Below are 21,871 nucleotides of genomic sequence, written 5' to 3' on the forward strand. Positions count from 1 at the left end.
TGGACAGTACATAAGTGGATGTTCATGGATGTGTTACAATAGAACTTGATTTACAAAAACAGGTGGCAGGCAGATTTGGCCTGGGGACTATTGATTGCCATCCGCTGATCTAGGGAGATGCTTTTTTTCTTCTTAAGCTTTAAATTAATTGATTCTTTTTATGAGTCAGTGAGAGAAAAATAGACACTGAGATACTCATGAGCTGAGGTGGGTTTTTTTTTCCTCCCGACATCGTTCTTTGTTTTGGTTATACTTAAGATAATATCAGATATTACTCACACTGGTTTATCCACCCTCTGCTATAGATAGCACACTCCTTAAATTCTTTCTAAAGTCAGAGCAGAACTAAAGATGCCCTCTCTTTCTGTTGTATCCTCTTCTTTTCCCCTAGTCTTAGGAGAAGCAGACATAGTTTGTCCATAGTCAGGCTTCTTGTATGTAACCCATCTCTTCTTGTCTTGCAAGAGTTGACCTGCCATCTTTGTTCATGCCTTTTCTTCCAAATCTGTCATTAGGCGCGTGAGCTGCAGACTTGATCTGCTCACTAACAGAGTATTAAAAAAGAAAGCAAAAGGGGCGCCTGGGTGGCACAGCGGTTAAGCGTCTGCCTTCGGCTCAGGGCGTGATCCTGGCGTTCTGGGTTCGAGCCCCACATCAGGCTCCTCCGCTATGAGCCTGCTTCTTCCTCTCCCACTCCCCCTGCTTGTGTTCCCTCTCTCGCTGGCTGTCTCTGTCTCTGTCGGATGAATAAATAAATAAAATCTTTAAAATAAATAAATAAATAAATAAATAAATAAATAAATAAATAAAAAAGAAAGCAAGAGTGAAAAAAATTCCTTGACAAAGTATATGATATAAAAACACAGAGCATCTCATGCATGGTTTCGTGCCCTAGTTATAACTTAAATGAATGCCCTAATGGGAAGACAGCCACAGTCTGAGTCTTATTTTCCTAATGACAGTTTCCTAAATCCATTCATCACAGATGAAAAGAGACACTTAGCTTGATGGTAAATATTCAAGTAGCCCTTTCTGTCTGCTCTGCAGGATTGCTGACTACCCTCAGTTTCAAAGCGATACAGATGTAGATATCTTAAGTGTTTTTATTGCGTTTTGTGTTACATAGCTGATGACCACTAAATGTTTATGGAAAAATTGCATACTTTTAATTGTCTGAAAACAGATAAATTTTAGTGTTTAGGTAGGGGTGTGTGTGTGTGTGTGTGTGTGTGTGTGTATATATATATATATATATATAACTGTTATATAAGAAAGTCTGACTGTAATCTTTTACAGCCTTAAAATATGTAGGCCACATTATTTACTCTAAAAATCATGTATTAGTGAACCACAAATAACTTGAGTGATTCCCGAGTTCTGGCCTTCCAGTAACTCACTGCTGGACAAATACAAATAGGTATTTGAAACTAAGAAAATACAATTAGGCAGACCTATCTCAGTCCAGAAATTCATGATACATTTTCTAAATCTTAAAAAAAAAATTTTTTACATATAACCTGGGATTAGCAGAAGTATAATTCTATAACATAAATAATTAAAAATTTACTGCATTTGGAGATCAAGATCCAGTAAAGAAAACCTAATTGTGATATATGAGGAGTTTGGGGAGACCAGAAGGGAGAGAAATTTCCTGTGCTGGTTTGGCACTAGAAATGATTAGTTATCGATGATAAAAATATAGCAAATTAACCTGCCTTTATTTATGTTGACTCTTTGATTAAAACCAACAGCTTCTACTTTGATAGAGAATTCGAAGTTTTACTTATTTTTATTTTTTTCATTTCCTTCCTTAGGATTTGAAGCAGCCCATGGCTGAAAGGAAATCTCAGCTGGATGCTCTTGCTTTTGATATTCAGTTCTTTATCTCGGAGCACGCCCAGGACCTATCCCCGCAGCAGAACCGGCAGATGCTGAGGCTTCTGAATGAACTGCAGAGGTCCTTCCAGGACCTTGTGGAGCAGACCGCAGCTCAGATGGATGCCTTGCAGGGCCATTTTCAACAAATGGAGCGGGCAGCCCAGGTCAAGGTCAGACTGAACCAGCGGCTGGGCTCTATTTGTCTTTTGGGGTATCCTCTCTGTCCTTGAGATTTCTGGCCAGACTCCATCTGTCATGATTCTAGGAGCCTGCATTGACAGTTTTTGAAATTTCATGTCTTCCAGGCCAGTTTGGTTCTGGTTTAGGAGGCAGCTATTCTGGCTGTATTTCTTGCCATGTTTTTGGTTTTACGTGTGCGTGTGAGAGAATGTGTGTGTTTACGTGTGTGTGCATGTGCAAGTATTTTCCTTTTAGTGAGACTCGACCTTCACTGTGTCTCATCATGTCTGACTTCCAAACAAAAGTCACATCCCTCGCCCTTATTTCTCCTCCTTTCTCCCTCAGCATTCTTTTCACGGCCATTAGGAACGGTTAGGTACTCTGAGCTCTTGAGAAGAATGGTTCTGAAATGAGATTTATTCTGGGGCTTTTCACATGATTAACAGTAATATTCCTTGACCGCCTTCACATAGCCAACAACGAAATTTTTATCAGAATCGTATTAATTTTTTAGCACTTTTTAAATCATGATTAGTTTCTAGCACCTTCCTTCACACTGTGATGCCCAGTGCTCATTCACTTATGGAAACCATCCTACCACTGTCCATCACAATCCTCTTCTTGCAAAACTCAACAGAATTCCATTGATGGTAACATCATAATCTAAGAATACTGAGAATGATGCTTAGGCATTTTTGCGGTTTGAATAGTAAGTTGGAGTTCAACAAGATGATATTAGAATGTCATTATCACCAGCAATCTGTCTCAGGGTTGCCTTTATTAAATATTGTATAAAGCTGAATGGAGCTTTTGAGTTAGGCTCAGCAGAAATTAGCTTAGTCAGTTCCGTATGTCCCCCATTATTGCTTGTCGTTCCAACTGTATTGAAATTGAAATTGAAATAAAATACTGATGCAACTCTTTAGGTTACTTTCCAAATCTGAAAATTTGCAGTATCCTTGCTTGGGAATGTATATAGCATGGTGTAGTCTGTGGATAATTAATGAAGTGGCATTGGTCTGAGCCACTTTAAGACACAACCCAGGGTAGGCCCCTGAGCTGCAGCAGGTGGTAGAACTGCATGTGAACATTCTCTCTGAGCACATAATTAATTCCACAATGTTTATTAACCTTGTTATTGTCAGAAATGCTCTGCTTCTCTCTATATTTGCCCTGAATGCATGTGTATGTCCGTGTGTTAACTTGTTTGCTTTGCTTTTTTCAGATTCAGTCTGCACCCATCCTAACCCATGAAGATCCCGTTTTACAGCTGAAGAGCTCTTAGGAGTTCTCTTCCAGTGCCCTTCTATTTGTCCTAAAGAGGGGGAGAGAGGGCCAATGTGGGCACCTGTTTGTAAGTGCAGGTGACTAAAACACCATCAGAAGGTAGAAACTGGTGGACAATGGTTCTAGAAGGATGGTCAGGAGAACACATCATGCTCAATGGCTCAATTAGGTGCTTCAGTGTCATGCAGCCGAGATGAGATTTGGAGAAAGGATCAGGCACAGAAACATATTCCCTTCCTCCCCGTGGGCCTGGCTTTTGTCTCTGATATCACTTGTAGACACCTGAAGGACTGAGCCAGTTGCTATTCTTGGGCAGTTTTCTTCTCAAAATAACCAAGCCCCTCATGCCTGGCATGTAATCATTCCATTTAATGGGTATCTGCATTTGTGAGACGTTTGATTTATAAAGTCAGCTCAATTATTAAGCTCGATTAGCTTATGAATTATCCAGATTCTTGATTTTTTTCCCCCTCCTAATCTAGTCCTTCTAATTTCTGTATTTTAGCGTAGTATTAGCATATCCTTTAGTTCTGGTGGAGGAATTGATCATAACCACTAATTTATTATTATCACCATTATCATTTATGGATTTGAGGCATCTGGGCTCTCTGTTCTCCATTTCCAGGGCTAATAACAGCAGCCTGGCAGAGGAACTCCCAACCAAAACCTGAGGGCATTCTCACCTGAAATTACCCCAGAATATAACCCAAACTATTGACCCAGGTCAACAGACTGTCCAAATGAGGGGAGCTTTCTGAATATGACTTCTGTGCTTTTTCCTGTTCTAGTCTCCCACCAACTCTTCCATCCTTAAGATATAACCTTTCTGTTTTACATTTCAGGGAGTTATCTTGTATTTGTAAAATGAGAATTATTAATCATCTCTTGGCCCCTTTGCATTTTAATTAGACCCTGCAGAAACAACAAAATACCTGTCACCAGAAACTGGAGGATCTTTGCAACTGGCTAGGACAGGCAGAAAGCACATTGGCAGGCCACCAAGGTAGAGCCACCCAGCAGGATCTCTCTGCTTTGCAGAAGAACCAGAGTGACTTGAAGGTCAGTGTGAGTTAATTCACTTTTCTCATTCCTTCAGCAAATCTTTATAAAGGCTCACTATGTGCCAGGCACAGTGCTTCATGCTGGCAACGTAACGGTAAACATCCCTGTTCTCATGAAGCTTAGAGTCTAGTGGGAGAGACAACATTACACAGATAAGCACAAAAATGAACATGTAATTATTAACTGTTATATGTATAGGGGCACCTGGGTGGCTCAGTTGGTTAAGCAGTTGACTCTTGATTTCAGCTCAGGTCCTGGGTCCTGGGATTGAGCCCCATGTCGGGCTCTGCGCTCAGCGGGAAATCTGCTTCAGGATTCTCTCTCTCCCTCTGCCCCTCCCCCTGCTTGCTTGCTCTCTCACTCTCTAAAATAAATCTTTAACTTTTATATGTATGAAGGAAAGGTTCCCCGAGAATGTTTAACAGTCAGACCCAATCCTGTCTAGGATTTTAGAAAAGATTACTTTGAAGAAATGTCACTTAAACTGAGAACTGAAGAGCATGCAGGGGTTGACACATGAAGGGGCGGAGGGCGGAGTTGGACTGCAAAGAACAAAAGGAAGGTTAGTGAATGATGAGGTGGGACCCATATCATGCTGGGCCTTGTAGGCTGCATGAAGGATAAGGAGTGGTGGATGCCTGGCTGGGTCAGTCAGTAGAGCATGTGACTCTTGATCCTAGAGTTGTGAGTCCCAGCCCCATGGTGGGTATAGAGATTACTTTAAAAAAGGTGGTGGGGGGGTGGGGAATGGACACCTGGGTGGCTCAGTTGGTTAAGCATCTGCCTTCTGCTCAGGCCATGATCCCAGGGTCCTAGGATCAAGTCCCACATTGGACTCTTTGCTTGGTGGAGAGCCTGCTTCTCCTGATGCCTGCCGGTCCCCCTACTTGTGCTCTCTCTCTCCCACTTTCTCTCTAACAAATAAATAAATAAAATCTTAAAAAAAAAAAAAAAAAAAGGCTAAGAAGTGATACCCAAAAGAGTATAAAGGACTAACCAACCCTCAAGTCAGCTAGAATCCCATTGTCAACTCCTCTGTATAGAAGAATGATCTCTTTGAGGACAACTCATTACAAAATAAGCATCATGTTTGTGGGCAGTCTCCTTTTTCGTCTTCACTAAGTATTTGCTTAGAAATTTAAATTTTGCTCAGAAAATTAAGTATTAGAGGGACGCCTGGATGGCTCAGTCGGTTAAGCATCTGCCTTTGGCTCAGGTCATGATCCCATCCCAGAGTCCCAGGATTAAGCCCCGCTTTGGGCCCCCTGCTCAGCAGAGAGCCTGCTTCTTCCCCTGCCCCTCACCCCGCTTGTGCTCTCTCTCTCTCTCTCTCACTCTCAAATAAAAAAAAAAAAAATCAAAAAAGAAAATTAAGTGTTAGAATATTTCTTAAGTAAAAAAAATATCTTAGAAATTCTTATTTGCATTGGTTTAGGCCTAAACCTTAAGCAGATTACAGTCAGGGACACATATCTGGTGCAGGTGTGTGTCATCCTGGCTGTTCCATCTGTGTGCTGTTAGCAGTCTCAGAAGAAGTAACACTGATGTCTCTGCCCTCCCTGTGTTCATGTGTTAAGGATTTACAGGACGACATTCAGAATCGGGCTGCCTCATTTGCCAGTGTGGTCAAGGACATCGAAGGGTTCCTGGAAGAGAACCAGGCCAAGCTGAGCCCCCATGAGCTGACAGCTCTTCGGGAGAAGCTTCGTCAGGCGAAGGAGCAGTACGAGGCTCTCCAGGAACGGACGCGAGTGGCCCAGAAGGAGCTGGAGGAAGTGGTGACCTCAGCCGTACAGCAGGAGACTGAAAAGGTAACCAGACTTCTTTGATGCTTGGTATTTTTCAAAAACAAAAATTTTGGTGCCTGGCAAATGAGGGAAAGGTAATAAGGAGAAACTGCCTTACAGAGAGCCTACAATCATGAAAAGGGGCTACTTCAGGAGCTGGTCTGTGAGTCAGTATTTATTTTGGTAAGAAACAACCTGAAGGACTTTAAATCAGGAATAGTTGGTAGGAAGTTCATATCACCCACCCCACCCCCCAAAGAAAAAATATTTCTTGCTATCTGTGTACTCAGGACTTTAATCGGAAAGTCTTGGAAAGAACTCAGTGAAGAAGGGTAGTACTTTGGGGAGGAAAAAGCAAGTGGCATATTTCAAACATGAATCTAGATTGATAATCCAAGAGCACGAGGGGAAATATCTGGGGAGTCTTAGTGTGCCACAAGCTGTCCGCAAGCGGCCCCTGTAGATCAGCGGGAATTGTGGCGCTGGGATAAACCTAGAAGGTAAAATCTCAAATGGTTTTCTGCACCCCCCCTCGGCGCTGGCAGATTGAATTAGAATCCTTTGTCTGGCCGTGGACTCTGACACAAATGGGAGAGGTAGAAAGTATGGAAAAGAGAAATAAATTACCTGAAGGGGAATTCTGAAATATATGAGGCTATCACTTGGCATAACCTGTTTAATTAATAACAATACGGGAGCAGTCAGAAAATGGAATTCGAAAGGCAAGTTTTAGAACTCAATACTCTGTCTGGCAGGAAAAGGATGGGAGAAGTCTGCATGTCCCGTAGAGAAGGGTAGCTGGTAATCGAGTGTGACTGTACTGTTGCTGGCCCTACCAAGCCAGGGCATCGCTTCTGTACACCTGTGAGGGATTCCATAAAGCCTTGCTGGGCTGCCAGGACTAAGCCATCTCTTAAAGCCCTTTTAAATCCTGGATTTTGCTACCCCCACACCTCATGTACTTTGGGGGGGGGGCAGCAAAGTAAGGTTTATTGAGCGATAACAAAGCTCCGGAGGAGGGAGGGGACCTAAGAGGGTTGCCCTTTTTTTTTTTTAAAGCAGTGAGATATGACAAAATCTAGAGATTGTTTTAAGTAATTGTTTTTCAGCAGATTTGAAAGATGCTCATTCTTTTTTGTGGATACAAAGACCGTTTTATACACAGTCTTAGAGCTTCTCTTCTTTAGCATAAAAGTCTCACCTTTATTCTTAACCTTTGCTTGTATAGCTGAGTATCTAAGGCCTTCTCACTAGACTCCTTCTGTGGCTTTCAGAGTAAAGCAGCAAAGGAGCTGGCAGAGAACAGTAGTAAGATCGATGCTCTCCTGGAGTGGGTGACTTCTGTAGGATCGTCTGGAGGACAGATAGAGCAGCTGTCAGGAGCTAGCCTGGGGAAAGAAGCCTCTGATACCACTGATGCCCACAAGGGGGCAAGCCAAGCCCCAGAGGAACTGGACAAGCAATGTGAGAAGATGAAGGTGAGAATGTTAGCTTGTCCTCACTCTGCTGGGCGCCTCTCTGCTGCCCTGGGCAAGTCACCATAACCTCCTTGCCCCTATATCCAGTAAGCACAGTAAGTACATCTCAGTTCACGCCCTCTTTGGTACCTCAGCGGCTTCGACACTGTTGAAATACTCTCCTTTGGTTTCCAAAGTGCTACTCTGCCTCAGTAATCCGTTTTCCTTTCCTCTGGCCAGTTTGTGAGACACCAGTGTGCTTCCAGGTGGCAGCCTCCGCCTCTTCTCGTCTTTCAGAATATACTTCCCTTGGGTAGTTTTATCCACTCTTCAGTTACCGCCTGTACTAGAGAATTCCATGTTTGTGTCTCCAGCCTAAATGCCTGTGCGGAGCTTCAAACCAGTACATAAATCCATCTGCCTGTTTGTAACTTGGAACCATGAGCAGCTCAGCCTCAAAAAAATTGGAGCTTCTATTTCCTGTAGCATCCTTCCCACCCCGCCCCGCCTCCCCATCAGACCCGTTCTCCTTCCTCTACTCCCACTTCATTGCCAGAACTAGACATCATCCAGGGCTCCTTCCCTTTTCCTCGCTCTCCTGTATCGAATCAGTCATCGAATCCCCTGCTTCTTAGGTCTCTTTCAGAGTCATTCCCACTTCTCTATTTCCACTGAGCTATGATTGTGGTTCGGACTACTGTCAGCTTCCATTTGAGTTGTTATGACAGCTTCAACTGGTCTCCTTGCCTCGTGCCTTCTACTGTCCCTTCTACACAACTAAGTGATCTTCCAAAAATTCGATATCCTTAATTAAGCCTTTTAATGTTGCCTGTGGCCCTCAAGAAACCATTCCTTGGGGCGCCTGGGTGGCACAGCGGTTAAGCGTCTGCCTTCGGCTCAGGGCGTGATCCCGGCGTTCTGGGATCGAGCCCCACATCAGGCTCCTCCGCTAGGAGCCTGCTTCTTCCTCTCCCACTCCCCCTGCTTGTGTTCCCTCTCTCGCTGGCTGTCTCTATCTCTGTCGAATAAATAAATAAAATCTTAAAAAAAAAAAAAAAAAGAAACCATTCCTTACTCACTATTTATCTTTGCCCATGTATTCATTATTCAGCAAATATTAGGCACCTGCTATATGTCAGGCATTGGAGATAAACCAGCGAACCAGCCAGATGCCGTCTCCTAGGATATTAACTGGCATATGCAGGCATATTTTATTGCATGATTGAAAAGCAATATGTTTAGGGAACTTAAAAAACACATGGATCACCTATTTTAGTAGTGACACCTTTATAGCAAAGAAATTTGACTCAGCTAGAATGCTTCTATTGAATGGCCTATGTGAGTCATTGCTTTATTTTGTATTAATAGGATTTTTGCCTCTTGCATGCTGCTGCAATGCTTGGAGATCCATCGTAGGGTGTCCCCCAAAGTTGTGGCAGTCATACAGCACAGAGCAGAGATGGTCCTGCTGTCACAGGACTGCTGGCAGTAGTCAGCCTGACCAAGGAACTTCTCCATGGAGATGAGGGAGGAGGGAGACTGCCTTACTCGTGGTGGATGAGAATGGGGACACCTGGGGGGTATACAGACAAGCGATGGTACTGCCCCTTACTAGCTATTTGAGAAGGAAACATTTGTCACCCTAGCTTCCCTGAGATGATGTTGGAAGCTAACGCTATCAGGTTGCTGATACCGGTTGAAACTGGACAATGTTCTGGAAAAAATTAGGCTCTTGTCCTGATCCAGGAAATCACATACGGTATAAATAGGCAAGAACACTGACTGAACTCCCACTGTTGTCTGTTAGACTCAGGAAGAACATTTTGTTTTATTTTATTTAAAATTTTATTTATTTATTTGAGGTGGGGGGAGGAGAGAGCTTGCAACACCAGGTGGGAGGGGCAGAGGAAGAGGGGGAGAGAACCTCCAATAGACTCCCTGCTGAGTGTGGAGTCCCAGACCCTGAGATCATGACCTGAGCCGAAATCAGAAGTCAGATACTTAACTGACCGAGTCACCCAGACGCACCTAGACTCAGGAAGAACATTTTTAAAAACAAAACAACTACAACTCCCTAAAATAACTTACATTCCATTGAAATAGAAAAAAGGTCCATGTGTAAGCACATAGACATAGCACATACAAATAAAAAATACAGATTGCCTATGCTCCAGAAATACCTTTTACTCTCACTGGATTACAAATTGTTCATTTAATGAATTAATTTTCCAAGAACTTTCCTAGTTGGGACAGTGTTCATGGATATGTAAGTGACATATTTCACAGCTAAGAATTTGCAGTTTTTATATTGTCATGTCTGGCTCATCCAACTTACTCTCCCCTTCCATTAATGTGGGTATTTATGAGCTGGCCATTTGTGCCTTCTCTTAGACTTAGAATGGTTTAGTGAAGAGAGCCAGATTCTAGTCTCAGTTTGTCCCTTAACTGTCTGCATGACCTTAGTCAAGACATGTAACAAACATGGATATCGTCTGCTTACATTGCAGATTGTGCCTCAAATCAGTTGAGATAATACATGTGAAGTCTCTTTGAAAACTGTAAGATCCTGTATGTGTCCGTTCAGCCGGGACTAGTATATGGCCTAATACTTAGAGAGTAAGAGATACTGGTGATTTTTGAACAGCTAGAAAAGTGGCCTATTGAGATCTCTCTCTACTTCCAGCTGCAGACATAAGCGAATTTTTGTGGTATCCCTACTGATCGTCCTTTGTTTTGGGGAATTTATTGCCAGGCCCGTCATCAAGAATTGCTGTCTCAGCAGCAAAATTTCATCCTGGCCACCCAGTCAGCTCAGGCCTTCCTGGACCAGCACGGCCACAATCTCACGCCTGAGGAGCGCCAGGTGCTGCAGGACAAGCTAGGAGAGCTGAAGGGGCAGTATGCAGCTTTCCTGGCCCAGTCGGAAGCAGAGCTGAAGCAGGCACAGACACTACGGGACGAGCTGCAGAAGTTTCTGCAGGACCATCAGGAGTTTGAGAACTGGCTGGAGCGGTCCGAGAGAGAGCTGGAGAACATGCATAAGGGAGGCAGCTGCCCTGAAGCCCTTCCCTCCCTGCTAAAGCGGCAGGGGAGCTTCTCGGAGGATGTCATTTCCCACAAAGGAGACTTGCGATTTGTGACTATCTCAGGCCAGAAGGTCTTGGACACAGAAAACAGCTTTGAGGAAGGCAGAGAACCATCAGGCACTGGGGCCTTAGTGAAGGGCAAGTTGAAGGATGCAACAGAAAGATACACTGCACTCCATTCAAAGGTACCGAGAGGGTCCCACCAGCCTCTGGGGGGACGGTGGTGGGAGCCGTCATACAGCTGGGGGTGGTTTCTAGGGCTGAGGATAAGAACCTGAGGACACAGTGAGGGAGCTGAATTGTATATTGACCACAGGCAGAATGTCTTTACAAGCTCTGCAAAGATGCAAAACGTGGAGGCCCATGGGCTGATGCCTAATCCCAGCAGTGTCAGGGGTCTGTCACCCTTCCTGTATCCTGACCAGCAGACGTGGGCTCCCAAAAGACACAGTACAGGGGACAGTGCAACCACGTGCACAGTCTTTATTCCTGCACAGAGCATCTAGGGTACATCCTTGCCTTCCTGCCTATCAGAGAACTCCCGTTAGCTCCCAAGCCGTAGAATCCAGTCAGCTCTATTACCTGTCTTGTGTACTTTGCCAGCATCTCTAAACTAGCCAAAAGGAACTCTGGACCTCCCAGTCCCTCCCTCCCTTAGCCTGCAACCTGAAGTGTATTTCTTTGGTGGCTTGTCCTACCACTCACTTAGTCTGAGCTGGTATATAACATGAAGTTGGGGTGAATAGTGTGGATCAAACAACAAGGGCCGCACTCGCAGAAGATTTCTGCTACTCATCTGTCCCTGGAGGCCTCGGCGCCTCCCTTCACTGTGGTTAGAGTGAGATCCTGTAGCAAGACCAGGCTTTTCTTTGGACTATGCCTAGGAAGCCCCAGGCTTTTCTTTGGACTATGCCTAGGAAGCCCCAGCCTTCAGCCGGACCTTGCCTAAGCCTGCTCTCCCTTTTTTCTCTGGCACAGTGTACACGATTGGGCTCTCACCTGACCATGCTCCTAAGCCAGTACCAGCAGTTCCAGAGCTGTACCGACAGCCTGCAGTCCTGGATTCAGGCTTGTGAGGCCAATGTGGAGAAGCTGCTCTCAGATACTATTGCCTCAGACCCTGGGGTTCTGCAACAGCAGCTTGCAACAACAAAGGTAGGCCGGGACACAGGCTGTTCTGTCGCCTGGGGTAGAGTACCCCAAAATAGAGTAAATACTCGCATAGTTTAAAGGCAGTGGTTGGGAAGCCTTGGACAAGATCTGATTCCTAAACACTTAATTCTAACATCCGTGGGTTCGGATAAACAGAAGTATTCTTTGTAGCTCTAGTAGCACTATGCTAAGTAGCTCTTGGTTCCTAGAACCAGCTTTGATTACTCAGACGTTTTACTTTTGGCCTTTTTCATGGACAAGCAGCAGTTGCAGGAGGAATTAGCTGAGCACCAAGTACCTGTAGAAAAGCTCCAAAAAGTAGCTCATGACCTCGTGCAAATTGAAGGCGAGCCAGCGCCAGACCGCAAGCATGTTCAAGAAACTACAGGTATGAAGCAGCAATAACAAGAATGCTCCCTTGATTCTCAGTGCATGCCAGTGTTCTGCAAGACATCACACCGTACGGTGCAAGTATCTGCAGCGCGGGCTAGGGGCTGAGGACACAGCAAGAGCTTACCCTGGAATGAACTTTGTTCTTGTACCATTGAAGGCCTTTGCGATCTGGTTTCCACCCCTTTCTCCAGGCATTCTGCCTTCTAGCCACGCCCTGCTTCTTTCCTTTCCCAAGCGAAGTAGTCGTTTCTTCCTGACGTTACCCCTGAAGTTTTGCCTGTGGCTTAGCTGCTATTATTGAGTGCTTGTTAGCATGTGTGATGAAATCTTGCTCAAGCTTCTAGATGTACCTGAGAGGTTACTTCCTTGTAAAGTCCTGGCCATCACCTCCAACCCCCAAAAGAAACTAAAGATAAGAAAGAGTCATTCTTCTTTCAGGCTTCTCTAGTACATTATTCTTAGCATCAGTATAGCACTTACAATTTTATTTTTATGGTTGGTTGTGATGTGCCCTTTTCTGCCTATGCTCACTTTTATAGTCTTAAGTTTGTAGAAGCCAGGGGCTTAACTATCTTCAGTCCTCAGCATCCAGCACAATTTCTGGCACTTAGTAGGTGCTAAATAAATAATGCTTTGTGAATTTGGCTCAAATACAAATGCACTTTAAGCTTATTCCTTCTATTTGTCTTTATGTCTGTTATTATTGTAATTAACACGTGTGATTTAAATACATTGTTTTTAAAAGCACCACACGAAAATGGTCTCCACTCTCTTCTCATGGCCTTGATTTTCCAGATTCCATACTCAGCCGCTTCCAAAGCCTCTCGAGTAGCCTGGCTGGGCGCTCTGCTCTGCTGCAGAAGGCAATTGCCCGATCTCAGAGTGTCCAGGAAAGCCTGGAGAGCTTGTTGCAGTCCATCAGGGAAGTTGAACAAAACCTGGAGGAGGAGCAGGTGGCATCACTGTCATTGGGAGTCATCCAGGAAGCCCTGGCCACTAACATGGTAAGACCTAGGCCCCAAGAGTTAGCATCAACGGTGTATTTGCTGTGTTCCATAATCACATCATTTTGAAAAAGTATCAGGAAGAGAATTCATTTCCATGAATCTTCTAATAAGACTTAGAGATGATGACTAATCCATGTAAAGATATTTCTACCCAATTTCCAAATCATTGTTAAGCTTGAGGAAGAGTGATGCTACAAAGTCATTAGTGGAATGGGGTGGAGAACTAAGGGGATGAGGTGTTCGATATTCCAGAGGCTCAGCTGCAGTCCTGCCCTCCTTGAGGAGGTGAGCATGTAATTATTAGATTATTAGTCTGTGGCTCAGATATCCTAGGATAAGTGAGCCAGGAGCTGACAGACATATTTTTTGGTAACAGAAATTGAAGCAGGACATTGCTCGGCAAAAGAGCAGCTTGGAGGCCACCCGTGAGATGGTGACACGATTCATGGAGACAGCAGACAGCACCACAGCTGCAGTGCTGCAGGGCAAACTGGCGGAGGTGAGCCAGCGGTTCGAGCAGCTCTGTCTACAGCAGCAAGAAAAGGAGAGCTCCCTGAAGAAGCTTCTGCCCCAGGCAGAGATGTTCGAACATCTCTCTGATAAGCTGCAGCAATTCATGGAAAACAAAAGCCGGATGCTAGCCTCTGGAAATCAGCCAGATCAAGATATTGCACATTTCTTCCAGCAAATCCAGGTGAGAATATATCTGCCACAGTGGCAGAACAAAGAGAAAAGAAGGGCAAGGAGGGGACCAACAATCACAGGAGAGCATAGTATGTCAGGGTACTAGAAACTTCACCTGCATTATCTTAAAAAATTACCACAACCAGTGGTGCCTCAGTCAGTTAAGCCTCTGCCTTCGGCCCAGATCATGATCTCCTGGTCCTGGGATGGAGCCCCACATGGGGTTCCCTGCTCAGCAGGGAGTCTGCTTCTCCCTCTGCCCCTCCCCCCTGCTTGTGCACACACTCTCTCGCTCTCTCTTTCAAATAAATCAATAAAATCTTAAAAAAAAGAAAAGAAAGAATTATCACAACACCCTGTAAACTAGATATTGTTTGTCCATTTTTTTAAAAAACACAGCCTAGATTGATTTTTCTACGTGTTCAGCCCAGATCAGCCAGGCTGCTTAGCTCATCATGGTCACTCAGGGTTCAGTTCGATGGGGACTCCGTCCTGCCCTTTGCCTTCACGACTACTGCTGCAGCAGGGGGAGGGCGCATTACATCCGTTTTTGTTTCATTAGTTTAAGCAGGTTTCACACTGGGGTTTCAAGAGGGTGGAGAAATGTATTCCTACCATGTACCTAGTAGGTGCAGAGTTAGAAATATTTGACGAAGAGTCTTACCTACCACAGATCCAGATACATGTGCAGGAGTAGGATTGTAGGTCACATTATATGCCTATACTTAGGTTGAACAAGGAGTGGTCACCTTGGCTCCAGGACGGCTGCAGGTGCCCGCGTTGCCCCCTATAGGACCTCAACATTCTGTATCCCCACATTGGTGCCTTGGGGTTATCCAGCTACCTACCGTTTTCCATTTTAAAGTAGGATCTCATGGTTTGGTTTGGTTTGGTTTGCTGTCCTTTTTGGGTTTTGTTTTGAGTCATTTCAGACTTACAGAAAGGTGGAAGGAATGGCACATAGACACCAGCATCCTTTTCACCTGGATCCCGGTCTGTCCGGATTCCACTGTTTTACATTCCCACCAGCAATGCACGAAAATACCTGTTGCCCCTACCGCCTCCCCAGCAGAACGTGTTGTCAGCATTCCAGTTTCTGTTAATCTGATTGATACAGCACGATATTTCAGTGTGGCTTTAATTTTTATTTCTTCTCTGATGAAGTTGAGTATATTTTTATACATTTAAGGGACATGTATTTGTAAACTCTTGGTTTGTGGCCTTTACTGTTTTCTGTCAGGAGTTTGTTTTTTGTTTTTTCTTCTTCTTTCAACTTAATAAGAGTTCTATATTAGGGAGATTAGTTCTTTATATATGCTATGTTGAAAGTCTTTTTTCACAGTTTGTCTTTTGTCTTTGCTTACAGTGTTTCTGGCCATTTGTAAAAGCTTTTTAAATTTTTACACAGTAAATTTTATCACTTCTTATTGAACATGCACTTTTGGTCATAATTTGGAAGTCTTTTGCCACACCCAGGTTTGAAGGAATTCGCCCATACTTGCCTCTAGAACTCAAATGGTTTCTTTCTTTCATTCTTTTACATTTGAATATTTTAACATTTTAAGTTCATTCTGAGATACAGTGTAGTATGAATCCAAGTTCTTTTTCTGAAGGGCTAGTTCCCACTATCATTTCTTTGAAAAGTCCATCTTTTCCCCAGTGATTTGAGAAGTCATCTTTATCAGATATAGAATGTCCATGTGGTCTCAGGTCTGTTTCTGGATTTTCTATTTTGCTTTGCTGGTCTGTCTATTCATGAACCATAGTATACTATTTTTTATTCTAGAGGTTTCATGGTATGTTTTACTATCTAGGAAGGCTAGTCTCTCTCTCTCTTTCTTTCCTTTTTTCTTTCAGGATTTTTCACATCGATAATTGTACATTTATTTTTCCATGTGAACTTCAAAATCAACTTTATTAGTCATGGAAAAATTGGTATTTTTATTTGGATCATATTAAATTTATTTATTCACACATGCATATATGCACCCATACACACGTACATACATACGCACACACATCTTTATGGATGTCTTTCCATTTATTAAGGTCTGCTTTTGTGTCTGTCAGAAATATTTTAAAGTTTTATTCATAAGGGTTTTGCATGTTTCTTGTTAGTTGGTTCTTAAAATTTTACCTTTTATGCTGCTATTGTAAATGAAGTTTTCACTCTTGATTTTTATATGTTGGTTTTATATCCTGCTACCTTATTGGATTACTTCATTGTTTGGTTAATTGTATTATTGATTCTCTTGGGTTTTACAAGTATATTTTCATATAATCTGCAAATACAGTTGTACCTCTTCTTTTCCATTTCGTATACCACAAATTGTTTTCTCTTATCTAATTGCGTTGGCTAATATCTTACGGTGTTACAATAATAGTGGAGAGCGTATCTTTGCCCTGTTTGACAGAAGAGATAAGCTATGGAAGCTTAGAGAAATTTAATAGCTTAAGATCACAAGCTAGAAGTAGCAAAGCTGTGAATGATTTTCAGGAGTCTTTTTGACTCCAAAAACCTCCATTCTTTTCATTCTGTCATGCTGCCTTCCAAATCTGTGAACATCCGTCTAAAGGAGACAAGACTCATTTTCGATTCCTAGCGACTCTCAGGTGGATCGGAAAAGTCCTCCATGTTTATTGCTTAAGTCTAGCAGTTGACCCAGTGAGCATGCCTGTTTTCTTGTTCCCTCTTTTTCTACAGATTAGGGGAACTTGCCCCCAATTTCATATAGATACCTTTTTTTAGAGTGTATTTATTTATAATGATCAGAGGATTTAGTACATTTCCCTGTTTGCTTGACAGGAGCTCAATTCGGAAATGGAAGATCAACAGGAGAACCTCGAGACTCTCGAGCACCTGGTCACAGAACTGAGCTCCTGTGGCTTTGCACTGGACCTCTCCCAGCACCAGGACAGGGTGCAGAACCTTAGAAAGGACTTCACAGAGCTACAGAAGACAGTTAAAGAAAGGTGAGTTTTCGTATGTGTTGGTCAATTGGGGGAGCTAATTTTTTCTTGCTGTTGAATGAAAATGATTTTCTCTTCCTCCTTTGGCAGAAAAGATGGCATCAAGAAGTCTGCTACTGAGTCATAGGAGATTAGAAAGTGCCTCTTTTAGGCAAAGCTATTCAATCTACTTGGTGCTTAGTGGTTTTCTTTTACTAAATCATGAATTCCTTCTCGGTAATGGGGCTCAGTTTCCCTCTGTACAGTCAAAAGCCCAGGTCACCTGGACCTAACAATAAATTCGGGGCAGCAAGTAGGATTGTGGCAGGATTTGAAATAAAGAGAAAAATTGGAGGGGACTTTCCAGATGTAATTAATGGTTATATTGGTTCTCTTTCTGCTTGCTTTGACCACATTTAAGTTGTTGTTTTGGAAGAGTGTCTAGATTCTTCTTTTAAGGGAATCACGGGAATATATGACAGGGATGACTGATTTCAAATTATCTGCTGACTGTTTAAAAGTCATGATTCCATTAGTAAACTTCACATGGCTTTAGGAGCTTGATAAGACTTCCTCTCATGGTTTACCTATATATATAATCTTGATTTGGGAGGTGGCTGCCTGAGGAAAGTGACCAGAGAAAAATTGCTTAAAACAACACTGTAAGCCTCAGGTTACTTAGTGGAGAGAAGGGGAACGGAGGCCAGGGAAGCTTGTTCTTCCTCTGTACTCAGGGCCATTTAGCCATAGGAAGAACCAGGGACTCTGGCTTAAAGTTTAATAGTTGTGGCCACTTCCAAAATTTAATTTTGAAATTGAATTCTCCTTGGCTCATTTTACCCATTTGTGTGCTTTTTTTTTTTTTTTTAAGATTTTATTTATTTGAGAGAGGGAGATAGAGAACGAGCAGGGGGGAGAGGAAGAAGCAGGCTCCCCACTGAGCAGAGAGCCTGACGTGGAGTTCAGTCCCAGGACTCTGGGATCAGGACCTGAGCCGAAAGCAGACCCTCAATCGACTGAGGCACCCAGGTGCCCCTAGTGTGCTTAACCTAACTTCTCTGAGCCTCTGTTCCAGCATCTTCCTTGCTAAGGGGATTAGCATTTGAATTAGGCCTTGGAAAAGTCAACTACCTAAAAAGTGACAGAGCTGGACTTGAGATTCAAAGCCTACATTCTTTCCATTGTATCATTGCACCTAAATAGCAGGCTCCTTTTAGTTTCTCTCACTTTCACTTTAGCCTGGAGTAAGATTGAAGACTCCTCTCCCCAGAAATGTCCAAACAAGGGCAACAGATTCCTTAGTTTGATGCTCTCCTACATTGTATGTGGTGGTTTAGCCAAAGCTGCTGTGGAAAAGATTATGGGAAGGAAAAGATGCCTAGAGTCCCAGAATGAGTGTAGTTTTAGTTCAAGTTGACATCTTTACAAAGCTTAGTCTGGCAAGTAACAAAATGTCCTCCTTGGTGTTGACAGAGAGGAAGATGCATCATCTTGTCAGGAGCAATTGGATGAATTTCGGAAGCTGGTTAGGACCTTCCAAAAATGGCTGAAGGAAACTGAAGGAAATATTCCACCTACAGAGACTTTTATGAGTGCAAAAGAGCTGGAAAAGCAGATTGAACACCTGAAGGTAGGTGAACAAAAGGAGCTCCAGGAACCAGGCTAGACAGCAGTTTGGAAGCTTATGTGATCTTCAACTGTGGTAGGGAAGTGGTGCGACAAGTCCAAGTTATCCTTCTGCATCAGACTAGAAATCCCTCCATTTTCTCCATGTGACTCCCACCTGCCCCTACCTAAGCACTGAGCACCAAAATGTCTCCTATTTAAAAACCAAAACCAAAAAAGTCACCAGAGAGTAACATCTGTAAAGTTTCAGGTGTTTTTCAGTTGCCTCTCATGCTGTAGTGGGTCATAAAAAAGATAGTTGTTAAAGTCCAGTCCTCGAGAACCTTACACTCTCACTGTGTGTGTGAGAATTCAAGAGTTACATGTGAGCAGGTGACCAGATCCAAGACCAGGAGACTGAGGAAAAAAGAACGAGCTCTCCAGCTAAAAAAGGAAATGTTAGAATCAGATGGTTGGACGGTACCTTCCAGAGTCAGATCAGCCTTTCTTCCATCCCCTGCAGAATCCCTTCTTTGATTCAGAGTCATTCGGCCTCTTCTTGCGCCTCTAACGCATCTCTTCTTTTTGTTGAAATCAAGCCATATCCACCTCCAACTAGTTCTCATGTATTCTCCTTATTTTCTTAGTAAAAAAGAATTTATTTCGAGCCAGACGACGGGGAGTTTTGTTGCTTTCACAGAGAGAGTGCCAGGAGCATTTGCTGTAGGGAATCCCCCAGGGCAGATGCTTTCCAATTTCTAGGTTCACAGTGTCCTTATGGCTTCAAGAAATTTTTCATAGTACCTTAAGGCCAAAAAAAAAAAAAAAAAAAGGAAGAAGAAAGAAAAAGAAAAGAAAAAACTAAAAAGTCTCACTTGCTATGTGGTTAGGTCTAAATAACTTCGTAGTAGTTGTTCACATGGTGTCCAATAGATGTCGCTGTATTTCCCTGAAAATTTTAAAATACCCTGTGAGCAGATGCGTGGTTTGGGAACTGCGGCTCTTTGGAAGCTAGAGTGATTAATAAAGGAATTGACAGCAGTGAATTGACAAGGCTCAGTTTGCAGTTAGGCAGCATGAGCTTGCTGGACATTCGTGGCTCTGACTTTGCTGCTGGGCAGCTTAAAGTCAAAAGCAAACTAAGTAGACTGTCAGGGAAGTTCAGTGTGGAGGAAAGGATTCAAGGCTAAGAAGGTGCCCCTGCTTTGGAAGAAGTAGAATTCTACTTCTGTGGCAGGCAGTCCACATCTAGAGACAATATGACCTTATTGTTAACAGCAGATGCCTTTGTTTCCTAATGGTTTTCTGTGGTAGATAGAGCTCTGGCTTCAAGAAAATGCCAAGTGTAGCCAAGATTCTATGTATTTCTCTAGATCTTGATATCTGGCTCCTCATTTTACCCTCCATTTGCCATTTCCTATGTATTCTTTGCACGCATGCCATTCCCTTTTACTACCTTTTTCCTCACTCAAAGCTTTCCTCTCTCTAGACAGAGTTAGATGTGTCTCCTCTTGAGCTCTCAGAGTTTACTGTCTGTATTTCTGTAATAACATTTTCACATTACAATGCAATTGATAATCTGACCTCTTGGTTTTAGGAATTGTTTCATAATCCTATTTTGTATTCCCAGGATTAAGCATGATGCCTGGCCTCCAGTAATGCTCGATAATTAATTGATGAATGAATGAATGAATGAATGAATGAGAAGGTCCTGAATATTCCAGGGTATCATTCTCCCACATCATGGCTGGCTGAATCAAGATCCTGAAGTGGCTGAATACATGAGGATGGTCACTTAAAGCTTATCAGAAGTTAGGGAGGATATGTAGAAGAACAGTTGTCCCTACTGATGAGGAGAATGCTCCCGGGTGTTACATTTAGCTCTTCTGTTAACAGGGTCTTCTGGATGACTGGGCAAGTAAGGGAGGTTTGGTAGAAGAAATCAACTGCAAAGGCACTTCTTTAGAAAATCTCATCATGGAGATCACAGCACCTGATTCCCAAGCCAAGACAGGTGAGTGCCGGCTCTTAAAAATGCAGTGAATAGACATCATTCTTTGCTTTGGCCTTTGGCCTTTGGTTATGGCCCCGTATTTCATAAAAGTCAGAATCAAGGTTGGTATGAGAACAAAGGGGAGCGATCCATGAATCGGTCTTCCCTCTACCTGATCTGTTTCCCATTTGCTATATAACTTTGCTCCGTTTTGCAAAATTCCTTCCTATGATGGGAAAAAGTAAAGAGACTGGTTAGCCTAAAGGAACAGAGAAGGACTAAAATTGGATTTCCGTCTTGGCGGATTTCTTTCTTTTAAACATGGGAATGGATGCGTATGCATCATCTTTAGGTTGGAGTCAGCCCTGGAGGGTATAAGCATGGTATCTTGAGAGAGACTAGGGATTTAGGAGTCAGCATTGGTCTACCAAAGACTGCCACACTTCTTGGAAGTGGATACAAAGATTGTGCTCAGATATGTGAATAATCTCTGGCTGCAAATTAAATCTTTCAAACAAAATCCATATGAGCTCACGGTCACTTTCTGTTTTTAATTGGGACCTCATAGGTTTTATTGCCAGACTGTGTTAGTGCACACCTACAGTCACTTCAGTCGTAAGGGAAACGTTTATTTTTTTCCTCCTGAGAACAGCCACTTTTCTGTTGAAGTTTACAGATCTCTTGGAACTACCCAGAAATGACAACATTTCAGGGAATTGGTGATTCTTATATTGCAACGCATAAAACCTCTAAGTTCAGGGACTTACTAGTGTGTGACTACATCAGGAGTCAGCAAGCTTTTTCTGTAAAGGGCCAAATAGTAAATACTTAAGGCTCGTGAGCCACATGGTCTCTGTCACACTACGCATCTCTACTACTGGAGCACAGAAACCGTCGTGGACAATATACAAGGGAACGGGTGTGTCTGTGTTCAAATAAAACTTTATATACAGAAATAGGCAGAGGACCAGATTTGGCCAGTATAGTTTTCTGACTCCTAGACTAGATCATTGGTTTTTCAAACATTTTAAAGCACTAAAGTCTTTTTAAAAATAATCTCAAATAGTACTCTATTCCATAAAACAGATACAAATGATATTTTGTTGGCATACATTTCCCTTATAAGTGAATTTATAGCATTTTATCTATTATAAAATCCATCAGTAAAAATATTGAGACTATCTTGGGGAATATAAAGATTTGACAGCATTTTTGGATGACAGCTTTATGATCAGATTTATTTCTCCATTTTGTTTGGTTGCATTGTATCCAGAAAATACAGGTCACACAGATAAGTAGTTGTAAAGGATGACGAATGTTTTTAAAACTGCACTTTACAGTTCACCTGTGT

General features: G+C 42.9%; 1 protein-coding gene across 1 annotated transcript in view; it reads left to right on the forward strand.

Moving 5' to 3' along the window:
- The window catches only part of MACF1 (microtubule actin crosslinking factor 1), a 154,568-nt gene that overhangs the window by 42,971 nt on the left and 89,726 nt on the right, over window positions 1-21,871 (forward strand). Inside the window, exons 26-37 of the mRNA XM_040619306.1 lie at window positions 1,815-2,048; window positions 4,255-4,404; window positions 5,985-6,218; window positions 7,469-7,672; window positions 10,404-10,922; window positions 11,716-11,892; window positions 12,154-12,277; window positions 13,078-13,286; window positions 13,666-13,983; window positions 16,780-16,946; window positions 18,396-18,552; window positions 20,424-20,541. Coding sequence (XP_040475240.1) covers window positions 1,815-2,048; window positions 4,255-4,404; window positions 5,985-6,218; window positions 7,469-7,672; window positions 10,404-10,922; window positions 11,716-11,892; window positions 12,154-12,277; window positions 13,078-13,286; window positions 13,666-13,983; window positions 16,780-16,946; window positions 18,396-18,552; window positions 20,424-20,541 — 2,611 coding nt within the window. The remainder of the gene's footprint in view (window positions 1-1,814; window positions 2,049-4,254; window positions 4,405-5,984; window positions 6,219-7,468; window positions 7,673-10,403; window positions 10,923-11,715; window positions 11,893-12,153; window positions 12,278-13,077; window positions 13,287-13,665; window positions 13,984-16,779; window positions 16,947-18,395; window positions 18,553-20,423; window positions 20,542-21,871) is intronic.

Source organism: Ursus maritimus, unplaced genomic scaffold (genome assembly GCF_017311325.1).
Source record: "Ursus maritimus isolate PB19 unplaced genomic scaffold, ASM1731132v1 scaffold_32, whole genome shotgun sequence".
Lineage (NCBI taxonomy): Eukaryota > Metazoa > Chordata > Mammalia > Carnivora > Ursidae > Ursus > Ursus maritimus.